At 35.0% G+C, this 19164-nt stretch overlaps 2 protein-coding genes across 2 annotated transcripts in view; both read left to right on the top strand.

Moving 5' to 3' along the window:
* Positions 1-294: 294 nt before the first annotated feature.
* Positions 295-11872, top strand: LOC107031555 (protein BLISTER). Its single transcript, XM_015232968.2, has 13 exons — positions 295-692; positions 2949-3681; positions 3879-4402; positions 5778-5897; positions 6546-6611; positions 8239-8349; positions 8925-9001; positions 9501-9568; positions 9767-9880; positions 9990-10162; positions 10297-10365; positions 10742-10918; positions 11344-11872. Exons 1-13 carry the CDS (start codon positions 636-638, stop codon positions 11422-11424), a joined length of 2370 nt encoding a protein of 789 aa, XP_015088454.1. The 5' UTR covers positions 295-635; the 3' UTR covers positions 11425-11872.
* A 3305-nt stretch (positions 11873-15177) lies between these two features.
* LOC107031364 (7-hydroxymethyl chlorophyll a reductase, chloroplastic) overlaps positions 15178-19164 on the top strand; it is a 10568-nt gene continuing 6581 nt past the window's right edge. Inside the window, exons 1-7 of the mRNA XM_015232698.2 lie at positions 15178-15313; positions 15456-15558; positions 16823-16907; positions 18211-18322; positions 18466-18550; positions 18722-18763; positions 18865-18943. Coding sequence (XP_015088184.1) covers positions 15238-15313; positions 15456-15558; positions 16823-16907; positions 18211-18322; positions 18466-18550; positions 18722-18763; positions 18865-18943 — 582 coding nt within the window. The 5' untranslated portion in view covers positions 15178-15237. The remainder of the gene's footprint in view (positions 15314-15455; positions 15559-16822; positions 16908-18210; positions 18323-18465; positions 18551-18721; positions 18764-18864; positions 18944-19164) is intronic.

Genomic DNA, 19164 nt, shown 5'->3' with positions numbered 1-19164 from the left:
ATTTAGCTTTAAGCCTAATTAATTCAAACCTATAAGTATTTCAGCTAATGAACTAGTATATATTTACTTATCCGCGTAATTTTTATATTAATTAATTATCATTTTGATTTGAAAAATCTTTTTCTTTTCTTCAAAAAGTACACGTGTCAGCCCATTAAACCTCACCCCACGTCATAGCTGTAACTGCAGGTGGGTATAACTAACAAATAAATATATAATGTAAATAAATAACAGTATTAAAAAATAAAAATAAAATACAAAAATAGGTAACAGAAATTTAAATTTTTAATGCTGTAATTTTACAGAAAAAGAAAAAAAAAGGTTTTTTATTTCTTCTTCTTCGATCTCATCAGATCCCCTGTTTCTGAATCGAATCTAGGGCTTTTTTTTCGCCCCATTTTCTCCGAAAATTCAATTTTGGCCCGTTAATTACTCGGATTTTTATCCGTTTTACTCCGAAAATTGAGGATTAGGAATTTTTTTTTTGTATACAAAAACATTTTTTTGTATACGAAATGAAATGTAGATTGATTGATTGGTTGATCTGTTTTTTATAGGAGAATTTTGGGGCTTATTTTTAGGGTTTTTTGGATGAGGATTTAAGGGGAAAGATTTGATTTTTTTGAGGATTTTGGATGGCGTCAGCTCAGGTACTAAAAAAGCAAGAGCATTTGCAAGCTGGAAAAAAGAAGGTAATTGGGTTTTGTTTGAATTATGGAGAAAGGGTTTGTTTTGGTTTGGTTGAATTTAGTTTGTTTGCTAAGTAATACTTCTATTTAACTCCTTGATAATGTTAATGAACGTCTGAAAAAAGGTTTTGTTTTGTTTTGGTTGAATTTAATGTATTTACTTGAATTTTTGCTAATTAATAGTTCTATTTTACTGGTTTGGAATGTTATGAGCTGAGTTCTACTGGGAATATTAGTAGTTGAGTTGCTTGGCTACCTGAACTTTTGGGAGCTTGATTTCCACCTTGTAATCTATGACTTTTAAGAAAAATAGTTGAATTCTAGGTGGAATCGTAGTAGCTTAGTTAGTTGATTAGTTAGTTGACTAGCTGGACGTTTGTGGGTTTGATTCCCCACCTTGTAATCCCCTCCTGTTTTCCCTTCATGAAAGAAAAGGAGCTGAATTCTATTTTTGGAGAAGGTTTCAAATGGATGGCATTCTACTCGGAGTTAGAAATAATGAGTGATTGTTATTTGAATTGTTATAAATACCTTTAGATAGTTATCATCTAGTCGAAGTGATGGACGGACTTCCTATGTATTTTGAAGAATGTGAAGAAAAAAATTGAGGCGCACTGTCTATTTTATCCTCAATCATCCATGAACAAGGATTACTGCTTGAATTTTGATTTGTGAACTCGGTCTGTAATCAAGATGGGAATGGTGTGGCCCCATCCTCACCCCATCAGTAAATATTAGTATTTTACTTGGAGGCGATCTCATGTATGAAGTTAAAACACATCAAGATTTAGGTTTGAGGTTGAAGATTTCCGGTAGTTGAATAATTTCTGGAGTTTCAAGTTTTATAGACAGTTCTATTCAAGTGGGGCTGCGGCGGAAGATCACTGCCTAGATCTTCTTCGATAGGGGTAGTGCTTATATGTCTTAATACTTGAACGAAGCTAGCATGAAATGAGCTTATTATGTCAATAAGATACTTCACCTTAGTAAAAAAACAAAAAAACCACTAGGTGATGCTTTACAGATGGCCTGGTTGTACAGAGATTTGATTATTTCAGGCTTGTATTTACCCAAAAACTCTGAAACATATAATCAGGTAAAGCTGGTCAAGGACTGATTCAGAAGATAGCAAACCAGTGAATATGATCTGAAGCATATCTTAGTTCTGATCAATCTGATCTTTTTAGGTAGAAGTGAACATTAGCGAAGATCAGTGTGTTGAGAATTGAGATAGCTTTTTTTATGCTTATCTCTAGCTGTATAGATTACAATAAGTAACAACAGGTATAATTTCAGGGCATCTTCTATTGAAGCACTTGTTAACATAGGTAGAAGATAGCAAACCAGTGAGTCTGATTTGAAGCATATCTTAGTTCTAATTAATCTGATCTATTTAGGTAGAAGTGAACATTAGCCAAATCAGTGTGTTGAGAATTGAGATAGCTGTTTTTATGGTTATCTCTAGCTGTATAGTTTACAATAATTAACAACAGGTATTATTTTAGGGCATCTTCTATTGAAGCACTTGTTAACATAGGGTTTGAACTTGCAAAACATAGTCATTTGTCAGTGCAAAGATTTTACTATGTTGGGCTGACTGGTTTCGAGGTACTTCTTTTCTTCCTTATGTGCAACCAAAGGTGGTATCCTAGGCTGCCACATCGGTGCTGATATATTTTGGAAGCACATTGATGCGGATTTCTTTTGAAAGATCGCTCCTTAAACAATTTGAATACTTGGATTATCCGCACTGGCAATTCCCATCTTTAAGGAATCCGGGTTCATACCCCGGTAGTGGAAATATCCTTTCTCGAGCTAAGGGTTCTTTGGAAACAACCTCTCTCCCTTCATGAGATAGGGATAAGGTCTGTGTAGACTGTATTCTCTACCTTCTCCAGACCCTACCTGTGAGATTTCATGAGTATTTGTTGTTGTTGTTGTTGTATTTCCTTTTTAATTTTTTCTTTTTTGAATATTGTGACATCAAGAACTCCTAAGAAATTATGTAGGTGTTGCCAACAAGTTGTAGCATCCTGCTAAAGTTATGTTTATCATCATAAGATGTTACGAACCTCTAAATTAATCTTCTTCTATAGAGAAGTAGGTTGTAAGATACTCCCTTTTTGCTGTGTCTTTTCTTTTGATTTTACTAAGTTGCAATTGCCTTGTCTTACTAATGAATATCACCCGGTTTTGCTCTTTATAAAATTTGGTGCACTCTTTATTTATCTGATACTTCTGCAACTGTATCATTTGCAGCTAGAGGAATTTCGTAAGAAGAGAGCAGCAGAGAAGGCTAAAAAGACAACTTCAAATACTCAACAGCTTGCCTCTGATGGAGGCGTTGATAATCGGCATTCAGGAAATGAACACACTAGAACTAAGGACTCCAGTGGAGCTGCTACGTCTGATGCTGTTGGCAGATCTGTTCTAGAGCCATCCGAAATACATGCTAAGCATGATTTTGCGAAGCCTGATCCTACCCAGAAGTCTGATTTAATTTTTCCTAGTGATTCTAGTACTGGTGCTACGCCTAGTTTGCACAAACACTATGATGATGCTGTTGTTAAAGTCAACAGTTATGATTCTGGTTCTTCCATCTCAGCATTGTCTCATTTAGAAAATAAAGGGTCTAGAAGTGATGAGAATCTCAAGGTTTCTCAAACAGCAAGTGATACTTATGACAACGCTGGGAAGAGGGAGAGTGATGGGGCCTTAGAAAGTGTTCCATTCGGGTTTGCGACTAACCACTCTACAGCCACTTTTCCTCCATTCCTCAATAATGACAGAACTTCCAGTCATTTCACTTATGATGATATGGGTAAACACATATCGGAGGAGAGCCATGCAAAGGATCTTTCTGTAACTAATGATGGTACTTCTCATGCTTTTCCGGCTAATGTATCACCTTCGAATCCATTTGGGTCTCGTGACGACAAACCACGTTATACAGATCGCTGGGCTAGTGACATGACTTCCGCTTCCTATGGTGGTAAATTTTTTATTAACATCTGTTCTGTTCATCTAAGTTGTGCATTTGAGGGATCTTCATACGCATAATATCTTTTTCTCCTTTTTTCCATTCTTCTATGGTTTCTTTGACCCAGCTGACTGATTAGTGTATGCACTATTTATTTAAACCAATTTGATGGTGCACAATCTAATATATATATCTCCTATGTTTTGTAGATTATGTGCCTGGTGCTACCACTGTCACACAATTTTATCCTGAAGTTGGGAGAAATGTTGCTGGTGTGGGGTCTAATAATTTTGTAGTGCCTGATAAAGGATACAGCCAGTTAAACAGCTCTGCTCTTCACTCAACTAAAACTTCTTCTTGGACATCGGACTCCAAGTATGATGGTTTTAGTTTTGATGCTAGAAGTTCTTCTAGTTACTCACAGATGTCCCCGCCCACAGCTGGGGCGACTGGGAGGAGAACTCCCTCTTTCCTTGATTCCATGAACATTTCAAAAGTCTCTGCTGCATCCCCTCCCTCAATCGGATCAGTTACTACAGACACATATGACTCAATGGCTTATCCTAGGGACACTCTGGGTTTATCAAGTTCTGAGAACTTAACAAATTCCAAAATTTCTGGTAATGGGTCAGTTCTGTACAAGCATGCTGTTGAGAAAGATATGGGCAATTTGGACAACAGACATCCATTTGATTCACAGAAGCAAAATGAAGATTTTGCTGCGTTAGAACAGGTATTTTTACATCTTCTGCAGAGTAGGTATGCAGAGTGTTGTCTTAAGCCCTGAAGTAAGGCACGGAACTTGTTGAGCACTTCGCCTCGCTTTATGGGCACTTCAGTGTTGTCATCAATGCTCTAAGGCATGCTTTTCCATGCCCAAGTAGTGTAATCCTGAAGATATGACACTAACCAATTGATATTTCTCTTTATCTAGTTTTTTCAATTTCTTTGTCCATAGATTTATTATTCATGCTTGTTAGACTACACATGCATATTTGTAATTTTTCTTCATTTGTGCCTTTTTCCAATGAAGCCCCCAAAGGACCTTAGAGTTTTTTTGGGCTTTTCGATTTTGATAACACTGGGTATACACTATACAATTGTGGAACGCCCATTTAACTACAAAAATTCAGACTGCTATTGATGGAAGAAAGAAACAAAGAAGACTGACGTCTGGTTTTTTTCCTTTAGATTAAAAAAATTATGAAAACACAAAAACAATATACGTTATTCTCAAGGTTGTCTTTTGGAGTAATAAACATATGATCTCTATTTAATAGAAGACTTAAAGTTTTAGAGAAGGTTCTAAAATAGCTTACACTCTCTAACGTGTGTAAATAATTCCAGCCACTTCAAGAGATTCATTGTCTAGATCTTTGTTAATTTGTACCTTGTCATATATGTGGTAGGTGCAAGTAGCAAATTTGGGTCCTGCTACGAAACCAGGTTGGTATTCAAGTGGGGAAGGCTGGAGGAGTGAGGCCATTACCTATCGAACTTTCTAAATTAAATACGACGGTTTTGTCGATTATTTTAAAAATATATGCATACATATTTAGTCTGTGCATGTACAATTTAAGCTGAAAAAAGAGAAATGATATCGGTATGTTCAATGTCTTGAAAGGTAACTTGATGTGAACTGAACACTGCTCAATTGTTTCTCTTCTTTGATTGTGAAATATAGAATGTCCTGTGTGTTTATAAAGGTAAACGAGTTTTTTGTACACTGATCAGTTACAAATAATAAAAGGACATCTTTGTCACTTTATCCAGATAATACTGTCAAGATGTATGAAGGTCCCACATATTTGTTTAATTTTTGTTCCAGATGGAGAATGGTCCCCATGCATTTGTACATGTCTAGCGGTTATGGAGCTAAAAAAAAAAGAGAGGATAGTCATTTATGATGTATACTAATAATTAGAGCACACTTATCTTCATCTTTCAGATGATATCCTAAATCACAAATGGTATCCTCCATTTCCATAGAGGGGTGGGCTGCCTATCGAAATACTGGGACATGCATAACACATATTTGTCCGGATGTAGATTGTGTAATAGGATCTTTAGTGGTAAACACTAACATGCTTTATGCTTATTTTCCACAGCATATTGAAGATTTAACACAAGAGAAGTTCTCTCTACAACGTGCTCTTGAGGCTTCGCGAACTCTAGCAGAGTCTCTGGCGGCTGAAAATTCAACTTTGACAGATAGTTATAATCAACAGGTATACTGCTGTTCATACATATGCATTTTTTCAAAACTATAAAAAGTTAGCCGACTTCTTCTGATGATAATCTTTACAGCAATTATTTTTTGCATTTTTATTGTTAATCATAATGCATTACTAAACAATTACATGTCATCTTCTTAGTTTTCTGGTAGACGTATCTAATGATTATTTTATTACTAGTCTTTTCCTGCATTTTGTTGTAAATCCTAGATTTATTATCAAAGGATTATTGTACCGTTGTTAGGTACTAACGCAGAATAAGGACCCGTATTAGTATGTTACATAGCTGAGCAATTACTTAGTTACCTAGCCAGCCTAAGAAAAAATTACTTAGTTACCTATTGAAACTAAGTGGTGTAAAGAAGTGTTGATCATAAAATTTGGAAAAAGATGGATGATAATAGCTCCTCCTCATCCCAAAGTGCGCTGCTCCTAGGTGTGCAACACTAAGTAGGAGTCCACATCAACTTATGAGTTACATTCTCCTTTGAGTTCTGCCGTAGTTCTTACGTGTGCTTTTGTTTCTTATTTTTTTATAGATTTACATGACATGTTCATATGGCAGGCCTCTCCTTGAAGTTCTTTACACTTTTTTTTAGTGATGTGTCCTTATAAAAGTGAACTGCTGTATTTCTTTTGCAGGGAAGTTTTGTTGGCCAACTAAAAGCTGAGATGGAGAGGTTGCAAGAGGAGATTAAAGCCCATCTGGTTTGTAGTTTGCACAATCTTGCTCCTTACCCCTAGCTATACAGTATTACCTTATCTGCATTTTCCTTTTGTAAACTCTTGTGGCACTTCTGGATGTTCTGTTTCTGCAACATATTTGTACTTTTGGAAGTTGTATATGATGACTAGGATTTATTTATCAATTTTATAGGGACTTGCATTTATTTCTCATCCAGCACCTTTTAAAGTTTTGTTTTGTTCTATATGATTTATCAAGAAATATTACTGATCTATTCATTTTGGGATTGTTGATGTGACGTCGTAAAACATTAGCACCTGGCACTATATGAGTGGAAGAGAACTAGTTGAAAGACATTTTTTGTCTTCTAAATAGACATGAATTGCTAACTTTTACGTAAAGTTAGAAGATGAAGCAATACATATCTGGATCTTCCATTTCTTTACATCATGCTTATTTTACTGTGGCGTGTGCAATAGTTCTACTTATGTATCTTACTTTCCTTTTAAGTCTCTTTACAAAAGAATATCACTTTTTATATTTAGTGCTCCTTGTGTTTCAATTTGTTTGTTCTGCTTCCTTTTTAGTCCCTTTAAAAAAGAATGTCTCTTTCCTACTCTTTAATCCGAACTTTCCACATGCCATGTAAGACCACTAGATTAAAGGATATTTTGGTACATTTAACATATCTTTAGTTTAAGATCACAAGATTTAAAAGCCTTATTTACTTTTTAAAGCTCCATGCCAAGCCAAAACCAGACAAACAAATTGAAACGAGGGAGTAACATGTTATTTCCAATATCCAATATAACATGTTTAAGATCACACGATTCAAATGTGATTTTTGTACATCACACACATATTTAGTTTACTCTCTTTCTGTATTCGGGAACTTTTTAAAATGAACTTTCCATTCTGTGGTATGGATTGTAACTTTCCATAAATTTCCCATTTGTCACGCAACGATGGAACCTTGCTTTGACCGTACTTAAAATGCTTTTTTAGCCATAGAAGTGCTATGTGATATTTAAGTTATCAAGTTCTAAGGATACTTTTGATAAGTTCTCTTTCTTTCTTAACCTATTTTCCCAGTCAAGACCAACATATAAAATGAACCAGAGGGAGTCTTTATCAATTTGTTACTTTTCTTTACTCAAATTGCCCTCTTAAAAGATCCATTCATGATTAAACCTTAGTGCTTGGTTTTGTCCTTTCTTTGATCTGCCTTTATTTTTACCATCTCATTGTCTGATATTTGGTCTGGCAAAAGTGGTAATGGATTCTCTAACTGATTATAATTGGTTCACTTGTTTTGAATTTTGTCCGAGGCATACTTGTTTAGGCGTCTATAAAATCCTGTTGAAGGATGTAATTAATCACGACGCTTATCAAAAGATGTATTTGATCATCTAAACTCCGATTACAGATATTTCTAGGATTGTTTGGACAAGGTTTCTGGAACTGTATGATGTACTAATTTTATTTATTGGAATTAGTTTAGATGAGTTGTCATATATACATGGAAAGTCACGTTCTTCTTTCTTTCTATCAATTTTTGTAATTAGATGGCTGGATGAGTCAGTCTTTATCAGTATTACTTTAATTTGATGTGTGTGATTTGCCTTCTTGGTTGAATTCAATGAAAACCAGAGTGAGCTTGAAGCCGTGAAAATGGAATATGCGAATGTACAATTGGAATGTGATGCTGCTGATGAGCGTGCCAAGTTATTGGCTTCTGAAGTGATTGGCTTGGAAGAGAAGGTAATTAAATGCAGTATTCTCGTCTGTTGACCAAAATAATTTCGTAGGAATGTCTATACCAGAATAATTGTCAGGCACGTAGTGAGTTTATTAATTTTAATCCTACATGTAGTTGTCCTCTTTGTTACTGGTTTCACATTTAAATTTGGAAGTTGTTTAACTTGATTACCATATATCATAGATTGAATTAGTGTAATGTCATTTACATTTTAAAATTATAAGTTAGTGAGAGTCGAGTGTATAAATAAGTTGACCAGATTGATCCGTGAGATAAAGGAATATAGACTCTGTATTCACCATCAGTTGTTTGGTCTTGAGCTAAGTCGGATTTGAGATGTCAAACCAGTGTTTTCCTGTTCCTTTTGGGTAAGTGGATGTTGGTTCTTTTTTTCGTTTTTCCTTTTTCGTGTTGCCAGCAAAATATGAACAGTCACTTTTGTGCCTGTTCTTTCTTTTTATTTTTCCCATTCTGTTTGAGACTCTTTTATCTGTCAGATCTTTTTTCTTTTTTAAATTTGTTAATGAGATAGATTATCTTTTCTGCTCTTTATATTTTTGTTTAAAATATTTTGTAGGCACTTCGTCTAAGATCTAATGAGCTTAAGCTGGAGAAAGAATTGGAGAAGTCACAAGCTGAAATGTCTTCTTACAAGTATGTTTGAGGCTAGACTGTAAATTAATCAAGGCCGTCATGTGCCCATGCAACTCTGTTCTGGTTATAGTTGTCCTTTTATTCTATTCTCTGCTTTTCTCCTTCCTGTCCTTTTGACATCACACCCTTTTAGAGTGGGCATGGCTCTTTTCTTTTTGGTTTAAGAGGGAGGTGATTTGTGTGGCTTAATTGCTTCTTGGAGATGGAAGTACAAATTGTTTTATGAATATGAAAAGGATGTGCCAAATGGCAGCAGAATGTATTGCTTTTAATTATGATACCTTTAAAAGATTTGTGGCTCTGAAAGTAAGTCGTTGGGAATCATATTGAGTAGTTGCATGTACACAAGCTCATACTAATTTGGCATAAAAGTTTTAGCATTGATGTAATGTGCGTGAATGAATATCAGAATAAAAAAATTAAATCTTATTCTCGTTAAACTGCAGATTTCTGTTGGGATGTGTTTTTATCTCATCCAACTTTCTCTATCTTCTTGCAGAAAGAAAATCGCAAGCCTTGAAAAAGATCGTCAAGATCTGCAATCAACAATCGATGCTTTAAAGGAAGGTAAGATATGGTTATATCTGCCTGTGCCTAGAGAAAAGGGCGGTTTGCGTTTTTCATGAGATGTGTCATTTTTGCAATCTTTTCCATTTTCACTGCCTTAAAGTTTCTTAAATAAGCATCCCAGGCTTGATAAAAACATCCAACTATCAGAAATGAAATCAATAATTCTCTGTTTCTCTATTGTCTTCTTCTAAACAGAAAAGAAGCTCTTGCAATCCAAATTCCTAATAGCTTCTGCTAATGGAAAGTCAGTTGATCCTAGCAGGAATATGCCTACAAAAATAGATGTATCAACTTCTACAGAGGATCTTCGTATGTATTTCAGATTTCTCAAATTACTGCGACATATTGTTTTTATTTTTTTTTTAAAATTATCTTTTGCTTTATATATATTCATAGAATTCAATTTGTGTCCATTCAGGTGAAGATAATATTGCAAGTGGTACCATAAATGATACTAATTTGGTTGGTATTGATGGCCCCACCACCTCTTCCCTGCCCGATTTTGGACAGTTTAGTCTCGGAAGTTTGTCACCAGCCATTCCTCCAGATCAGATTAGGATGATCCAAAACATTAATACATTAATTTCTGAGGTAGCATGATATCCTTGAGACTGATCATTTTCTGCTCCCTCTAATTTTGTCCCATCATCTTTGTTCCCTTAAAAAATTGAAGGCATATTTATTAACTAATAACTAAAATATTGCACTACTTGGAATGACTACAGTTAGCCTTGGAGAAAGACGAATTAACAAAAGCCCTGTCAGTTGAATCATCTCAGTGCTCTACATTGAAGGTAACTTGAACTCATGTGCTAGACAGCAACATCGTTCTAATCTGCTTCACTTTTTTTGTGTGTAGTTAAGATCTTCACCTGGAACTTTGGATTTCTTTCTGTTTCCCTATGTTATCTTTGAGTAAACTACAAATGCATAGTTGGACATGGTTTCTTTGGTCATATATGGATGTCTAATTTCTAAATAGCCATCCCCTACAACATGCTCAGACATTCTTCTTAATATCCGGCCAGCTTCGTGTTATGTTAGCAATAGAAGTCTCCTTGCATAAGTTTTCTTGATTTTCACAGCTAGTTTGAAGGCGGATACTAATAGTTCTTCTCTCTTTATAATTGTCTTGGGGGATTTGCCTTTCTGTTCATTTTGGGTATAAAGGAGTTAAACAAGGACTTAACTCGGAAGCTTGAAGTTCAAACACAAAGATTGGAGCTTTTAACTGCTCAAAGCATGGCAAATGATAACAGCCAAGCAAGACAACCAGATGCCGTGTCTGTACATGACAATATGCCATATTCTGATGAGAATATGCCATATGCTGATGAAGGAGATGAGGTAATTTGACATATCTTGCTCTGTAAGTCTTTAACTGATATGTCTTCTAATTTACTGCTTTTGGAGTGCTAATAAAATGCCAACCTTTTAAAGATCTTTTGTTGCCTTTCTACTTACAAATTAATAGTTCTGCACTTCTGCTGTTACCTTTCTTTAGCAAATGGAAATTCAAGTTTCAGTAAGAGGGAACACCGCTCAATAAATGACAAGGCCTTTATTCTCTAGGCTGCTCTACGCAAAAGCTATTTTCTTCACTTGAAACTGTAACTATTGCAATAGATCCGCTCATATGCGCTGACCTAGTATGGCCCTGCTTGCACGGTGGTGCATATTGCCAAGCTGATAGTATCCAGTTTGATTACTTTGGTGATTGTTGTAATCTTTCCTTCTGTTCATTTTTCTCTTTTGCTTCTCGTTTTGATCAGGTGGTGGAACGGGTATTGGGATGGATCATGAAACTATTTCCTGGAGGGCCATCAAGACGACGAACTAGCAAGCTTCTCTAATCTCCATGGCAAGCGTACAATGATGAGTTATCCCTGCGAAAAGCTGGTCTTTTTCTTCTCTCCGGCCCTGCATTTTTGTAGCCAAACGGAGTCTGGATTTTGTACATTATCCATGGTTTATACACACACATTGCATTCTTTTCCCCCAGAAGAAGCAAATTGTATCTAAGAGGCATTTTGGAAGATGGAATAGCTGTTCTCGACAGTTTTGGCAATAAAACATGACCGTGTAGTTTACAAGAGAATTCGTTTATCAAACATTGTAATGAAGATCAAGATGTGTTTAGTTGTCAATCATGAGAGAAAAAAACTTCAAATGTTTCTTACTTTTCATGTGGAAATGATGTTAAGATCTTTTGACATTGTATTCCTTATGTTGTATTTGTTGAAAGCTGGGGCTTAAGAAAAGCCCAATATATCAAAAAGATGATTTTGGCTGTCCTTTGAACTTTTAGCAACCATTTTTTTTCTTTGGTCTTTCTATTTACTGCCTTGTGAAGATAGAGAGGGTGTTTCTGATAGACCCTCGATCAAAGTAACTTATATGAACGATAGTATGAAAAGAAAATACAAGTCATAAAAAAATGTAAAAAGTTGAAGATATAAGATACTAGGCGAGTAATACTAATACCGATAAGAGAAATTAGACAATGCTTGATTACGTACTAACTTTCCTCTTCATATTCTCCTTTCTAGATTATTTATTCAATAAACTCTAGGAGTCTAAGTGTGTCAATCATCTCTCTCGTTAACTTTTTCGAGCCTATCTCTATCTTTCTTGAGACTCCCCATAAGCCAATATCTTACGCCTTCTCTTCACTCCCCCTTTGTCTAGAATATCTGCTTTTCTAATTTTATCTTTCTTAGTATGCTCGCTCATACATCCATCTCAGCATACTAATTTCTGCTACTTTCAACTTTTGAACGTACAAATTTAATACTGATCAACACTTCTTTTCATACAACATTGGCTAATCAAACATCCACTTTATAAAACTTACACTTATCACTCCAATATATTTCATGTTTTTACATATTAGTTATAAAGCAAAATTAAGTATTACTTGTATGTTTTGATTTTCTTTAAAATATTTTAGATTTTATACTTTGACAACATATGCCACATCATCATTGAATAGTAATCTTCCTTTGTTTTTATATTTTATGAAGCAACACTGCTTGCTGGGCTCAATAACATGGGCTTGTAACCAAGTGGGGGCTTAGTGTGGTGGAATGTTGGGCTGGTCCAAATGGTTGGGCTTGGTGGGCTAATTTCTGGCCTGCCCTGTCCAAGTACAGAGTTGGGCCTTGTGGTCCAATCAAAGGAATGGGCTGCTAGGTTCCTAAAGCGAAACGGACTGCGTGAGGCTGGTTTCACAGAGCAACGAATAGTTTCCGCTCTATTCAGTGGAAGGATAACGAGTCGGTGCCTTCCAAGTCCCAGTATCGCCAGATGGGCTGCTCCAATTAAACCACCAGTTTTTGATCTAAAAAAACATTTTTTCATTTGAATGTATTTTGAATCTCCTTAAACCACCACTTTTTGGTCTAACAAATCATTTTTATTCGAATAAATTTTAAATCTCCCTAGTGAGAATTCTGATTCCGACGTTATTTTTTCTTCCGATAGGAAAAACAACTTATCTAAGAGATGTTTTAATGTTTTGAGTAAATATTTCATGTATACCCAAATGTGGCAACCAACAAGTAAATTACCGCTTTATGAAAATGCTTGTCAAGGAAATACTACCACAATAAATCTAAAAAATACTCCATATTCATATTCGCTTGAGCTTCACGTGTATCTCATAAATTTAAATCCGTTTATATCTTTCATCTTGGTTTCCACCCATTTGATTTCCCAAACACTAACTACGTAGATGTTACTCTTCTTGAGAATTTTCACTTATTCTCAATCGAAGACGTGGCCTTAATTTACCATTCAGTTCCTAAATGCAATTTAGAGTGAAGCAAAATTATTAATGAGAACAAAAAAATGGAACTAAAAAGGCATCAAACAAACAAATATCTAGTACTAATTAAATCAAGTAACACAACAAACTAATAAATCAAAATATATTAATATGATAAAATCAAAGTTTATATTTTCAATATCACCAAGTAAAGGTGAGTTAGCATATATAAATAATATATGCTTTGTTTATAGTGGAACAAGCAATATATCCCAATTCCCACATCGTTAGTGGACATATTTGTTTTCATTTTTATAATAATTTATGATGCAATATTGTATGTCGAGCTTAGTAACGTGGGCTTGTAACCCAAGTGGGGATATTAATGTGGTGGAATGTTGGGCTGTCCCAGATGGCTGGGCTTGGTGGGTTAATATCTGGCTTGCCCTATCCAAGAACGGAGTTGGGTCATGTGGTCCAATTGAAAGAATGGGCTACTAGATTCCTAAAGTGGGGTGGACCACGTGAGGCTGGTTTCACAGAGTAACGAATAGCTCCCGCTCTGTGCAGTGGAAGGATAACGGACCAGTGCCTTCCAAGTCCATTAATGCCTGATGGGCTGCTCCAATTAAACCACCACTTTTTTTTTTCCTGATATAGTGAGTCATGAACTTCTCAATCTTGTTCCTATAATAGGGTGGACCGCGTGAGGCTGGTTTCACAGAGCAACGAACAGCTCCCGCTCTGTGCAGTGGAAGGATAACGGACCGGTGCCTTCCAAGTCCACTAATGCCTGATGGACTGCTCCAATTAAACCACCACTTTTTCTTCTTCTGATATAGTGAGTCATGAACTTCTCAATCTTGTGGGGTTTGTAAAAGGAACATGATTTATATAGTGAGTCATGAACTTCTCAATCTTGTGGTTTTGAAAACGCGACTTATGATTTATAAGATATAGTGAGTCATGAACTTCTCTAGGTTTAATCTTCTAAGTTAAAAACGGAACTTATACTTCCATCGACATGTTATATAGGACTTACGTTTATACCTTATAAGATATAATTTGTGACTTTATGAACTTTTTAAGGTATAATGTTTTGAAATTGAACTTATGTCTACATAGGCATAAGTTTTGTAAGACGTAATACGTGCCTTACGATTGTATTTTCAAAGACTATTAATGCCTGATGGGCTGCTCCAATTAAACCACCACTTTTTTTCCGATATAGTGAATCATGAACTTCTCAATCTTGCGGGTTTTGTAAGCGGGACTTATGATTTATAAGATATAGTGAGTAATGAACTTTTCTAGGTTTAATCTTCTAAGTTTTGAAAACGGGGCTTATACTTCCATAGACATGTTATGTAGGACTTACGTTTATACCTTATAAGATATAATTTGTGACTTCATGAACTTTTTAAGGTATAATGTTTTGCAATTGGACTTGTGTCTACATAGGCATAAATAAGTTTTGTAAGACGTAACATGTGCCTTACGACTGTATTTTCAAAGACTATTGATCCGACGAACAAAAATCAAAAGCCATCCTATTTTGGGTATTCATATGAACGACTATATGATTTTACTTCAGTGAAATGATATGTTATGTGTTGTCTATCTCATCAAAATTTCAATGCAATATGGTATCGAGTACCTATTCAGGGGCAAAGCTACATTCGATTCACTTTCGACGATATATTGTTTATAGATGATTAAAATTATTTCTTAATTTTTTAAATATTTAATATTTCATTTTTTTTACACATCCAAAAAAAAAAAAGAAGTAGAAATTAATTAAGTACCAATCAGACGACACCGTTTTGGTTCCACCCTTAAAAGAATCTCATTTGATATATATTTGTGGCGCAAAACACTTGTGCAAATACACAGAGCAACAATGGCGTTTCTTAGTGGAAAATTCTCTACTTTACCCTTCAAATTTTACACTGTTTCATCTTCTTCACAACAACAAGGTTTTCTTTCTCTCCATTTCTACATTCACTGAACAAAATCCTCTTAGAGGAACTTTTTTTTACAAAAAATGACAAACTTTTGCTATGAGTTTTTAAAAAAAATTGAAACTTTGTGTGTTGTTGTTGTTGAATTACTCAACAGATGCAAACCGAAATCTGAAATCAGTGAAAATTAGAGAAGATTGGAGGAAAAAATCTCGACCTATTCCTCCTGGTGGGACTTATCCAGCTAAAGACCACTGCAGGTTCATAATTCTGCTTTTTTTATTTCTTAATATAATTGAAATTTTAGCTTTTAATGCTGTAATGGGAGGTAAACTTCGTAGCTTGATCATTTTTCTATGTATTTTTTTTGAAGTTCTTAGTTTTTGTAAGTTAGACTAGTGAAAAAGTTGTCATTTTTATTTGTTATCTTTGAACTATGACATAAATACATAGATAGATATCTTAGGTTGGGCTCAATTGGCAACTGAACACTCAAAGTGTGCATCTTAACTGGTCTTGGCTGTGTGAGTTGAACACTCCCAACGTACAAAATGATCATCTAGACACATAGTGTCGGGTGTCTCGGAGACATTTTAGATGTGCATTCTTAAAGTTGGAGTATTTAGTTGTTAGTTAAGCAAAGTTAAGGTGTCTATTTATGAATTACTCCCTCTCCGTCCGATTGTGTTTGTCATGTTGCGTTTTTCGAAAGTCAATTTGACTAATTTTCAAAGTTAAATTAAATCACATTAATTCGATATTTTAAACAAAATAATTAGATATTTTAAAACTATATGAAAAAATACTATAAATTGCAATTTTTTGCATATTAATACGATGAAAAAATACATCTTAAAATGTTAGTCAAAGTTTTTATAGTTTGACTCTATAAATAGACACCATGACAAACAATACCGGACGGAGAGAGTATGTCTTAAACTAATATGTGTTTGAAGAGTTCTCCCTTTCGGAAACTATAATGGTTCAATTTTCATAGTAAATGTGAAAGAACTATAAATATGAGGGCGATTGGGCATTAATTTGGCATGAAGTATAAAAAAGAACCTGAAGTATTCAGTTTGAAATGGAGGAAGGATTTCATTGGGTTTTTGAAGCATCGTAGCTTTCCATACTAAGCACCTGAAATGTTTTAGCTATTTCTGGTGGTAAAACATGAAAAGAAGGACAATGCTTGTAATCAATTCGTCCTAAGTTGGGTCAAATTTTGTAGAATGAAAAAAAAAGGAGCTTGAATGATGAAGTATTGTTTGGAAGACTGAAATATAAGTGTTGACGTTCACAAGAATATCATATATAATAATTAACATTTTTTTTTTGAAATTGGTAAATAATAATTAACATTATTTATATACTAATTTAATGTTTTTGAGGATTATAAGTTAGTATCATTTAATCACTCATCTTCATACTTATTTAAATTAATTGCTTGTATATTTTGTGACTATTTCGTAACCATTATAGTAGTTTTTTGTCTGATGGTAGTTTATTGTTTCTGTTTTGCAGCCACTGTGGTTTGTGTGACACTTACTACATTGCTCATGTGAATAATGCATGTGCTTTCTTGGGGGATGGCATGTCTAGAGTTGAAGTGAGTCTTTCTCTACTTTTGTACATGTAGATACTGTTGCTTTTAGTTGCAGTTCTTATTGTTTATGCCTAGTTTTTGTTCCTTAAGTTTGTCATAAATGACCGACTGGAGTTTGATTATTGCATGCTTTCATTGTCACATGCAGATTTTCCCTGTGAATTTCGTTTTGTCTTTTGTGTCCTTTGAAAAACTATCTCATCCATATGGATTTACATCTTATGAATATGTACAGTGTATGCAGTGAAACAAGACTTGGCTGTGATATTGCAGCGTGTTGTGGAAATCATAAGAAAAGTTTGCAAGCTAGAAAGATGCTCAGAGAGAGTACTGGTTCATGTTCTCTGATACCGTGTAATCCACTATTAGCTCGTGTGCAATTGAATTCATCTTTCTTTGGTCACCCCACTTCCATTAAAATCCCTTCTGTTGGGAGCATGAGAGTTTTTAACACTTTGTTACTAGGAAAAGTTGCATACTAGAACTAGATGGGTTTACTGGTCCTCGCCTCCGACCCCAACTAGTTCTTTTGACAAGCATGTTTGAATTTTATTTTTCTGTTTCACTCTCTTGGGTAAAAGGTATGCTGCTTTGAATGTTGACAAGATATGGAATAAATGAAGTTTTAGGCATTATTATAGAGCTATAAATTACACAAGGTACAAGACACATATAGTGGATCTTCATAAGAATGATTTCTCTAGTTGTTAACATAATCTTGACATACTGAAATTTATGGGGTTGATAATGTTATACTGAAACACAGTATGGTCGGACTCTAATCAGACTCCTCATGGGGCGATGGGAAAACATTCATAGACCTCCATCAAAGTCTTCGCTATGGTGTACATCTGTCTTCTTCTCTTTTCTCTATTCTTTGTTTTTTCTATCTTCTGTTTAATAATTTCATACAGCCTAGCATAGTTTACACGTACAACGTAATCTCGTGACAGGTCAAACTTTTTTCCCCAATTCTATCCAAGTTTCTTTTTTTTTTTTTGTTATTGTCCAAAGGAACTTGGTAAAGTTTGAAAATTATTCCGTCTTTAGTTTGACTGGTGGGTGGAGGGTGACAGGGGGTGCATGTAAGTTCTTTTATGAGAAAGAATGATTTGATTACTCACTAAAAAACTTCAGTGCTTGCTACGAGTAGCAGTTCCTTGGAATGCGTTCTCAACTCAGTCATGCTATGCTATTAGGACCTTCTCTTTTGGTCAAATTTATATGAAGTAGCTCAGAATACAGATAATATTTTTTATGGAAAAGTGACCAGATGATGTTGACTGTTCCTTATCATCTTCTTTAGGCTTTGGAACCTATTGTCCATGGACGAGGACGGAAAGAAGATTCCTTGGATGAGACTTATATGGGGGTGTATGAGAATCTATTGTATGCTCGTAAAACTAAGCCTGTGGAAGGTACAATTTTGGATGCTCTTATAAAGTATTCTAGTTCAAATTACTGTTGCTTGTTTTCTTGTGCTCTCTAGATCACTAAAAGAATGTGCCAATTTCTATGTATCATCTGGTCATATTCCTATCTTTTTTTTTCTGGTATTCAGGAGCTCAATGGACGGGGATAGTGACAACTATTGCCGTGGAGATGCTAAAAGCTGGGATGGTGGAAGCTGTTATTTGTGTTCAGAGGTATGGCTTGCATCCAATTTGGTTAAAAATAATTTAGTTCTCCCTCATGGTTAATTTCACTATACATGAGTTATACACTTGAAATTTTGGTTTCTCATTTATCTTTTTCTTTCTTCTACTTATTACCCAGCAATTCATGGACTCCTTACCTTTTCTTTTTATGTTGTTTAGTGATCCAGAAGATCGATTTGCTCCTCGACCTGTCCTGGCAAGGTTTGTAACTGGGAATTCCTGAGCTATTTGTATTCATGTTGATTTTTTACCTGTTAATTTAACCATTTCGATCTTCAACTTTAATTTTATGTTTCTAATAGGACTCCGGAGGAAGTTATAGCAGCTAAAGGTGTTAAGCCGACACTGTCTCCTAATCTAAATACTCTTGCCTTAGTTGAGGTTTCTTCTTTCACTTCCATTATCATCAGAATCTTTGATTGTTCTGTTGTCATCAATGCATTTATAATCTGTGTAACTCTATTGAATTCTTAATGGAGCATGTTGTCATGGATTGAAGATGCCATATCTCTCCTCAATAGGTAATTGGAACTTGTGTAGCTATGCTTTGTTATTCTTCACCACACCACCAAATTAGCTTTACTATCCCCCCCCCCCCCCCC

This window comes from Solanum pennellii, chromosome 9, assembly GCF_001406875.1.
Source record: "Solanum pennellii chromosome 9, SPENNV200".
Lineage (NCBI taxonomy): Eukaryota > Viridiplantae > Streptophyta > Magnoliopsida > Solanales > Solanaceae > Solanum > Solanum pennellii.
The sequence above is the reverse complement of the archived record's forward strand: the minus strand, read 5'-3'. Positions and strand labels throughout refer to the sequence as shown.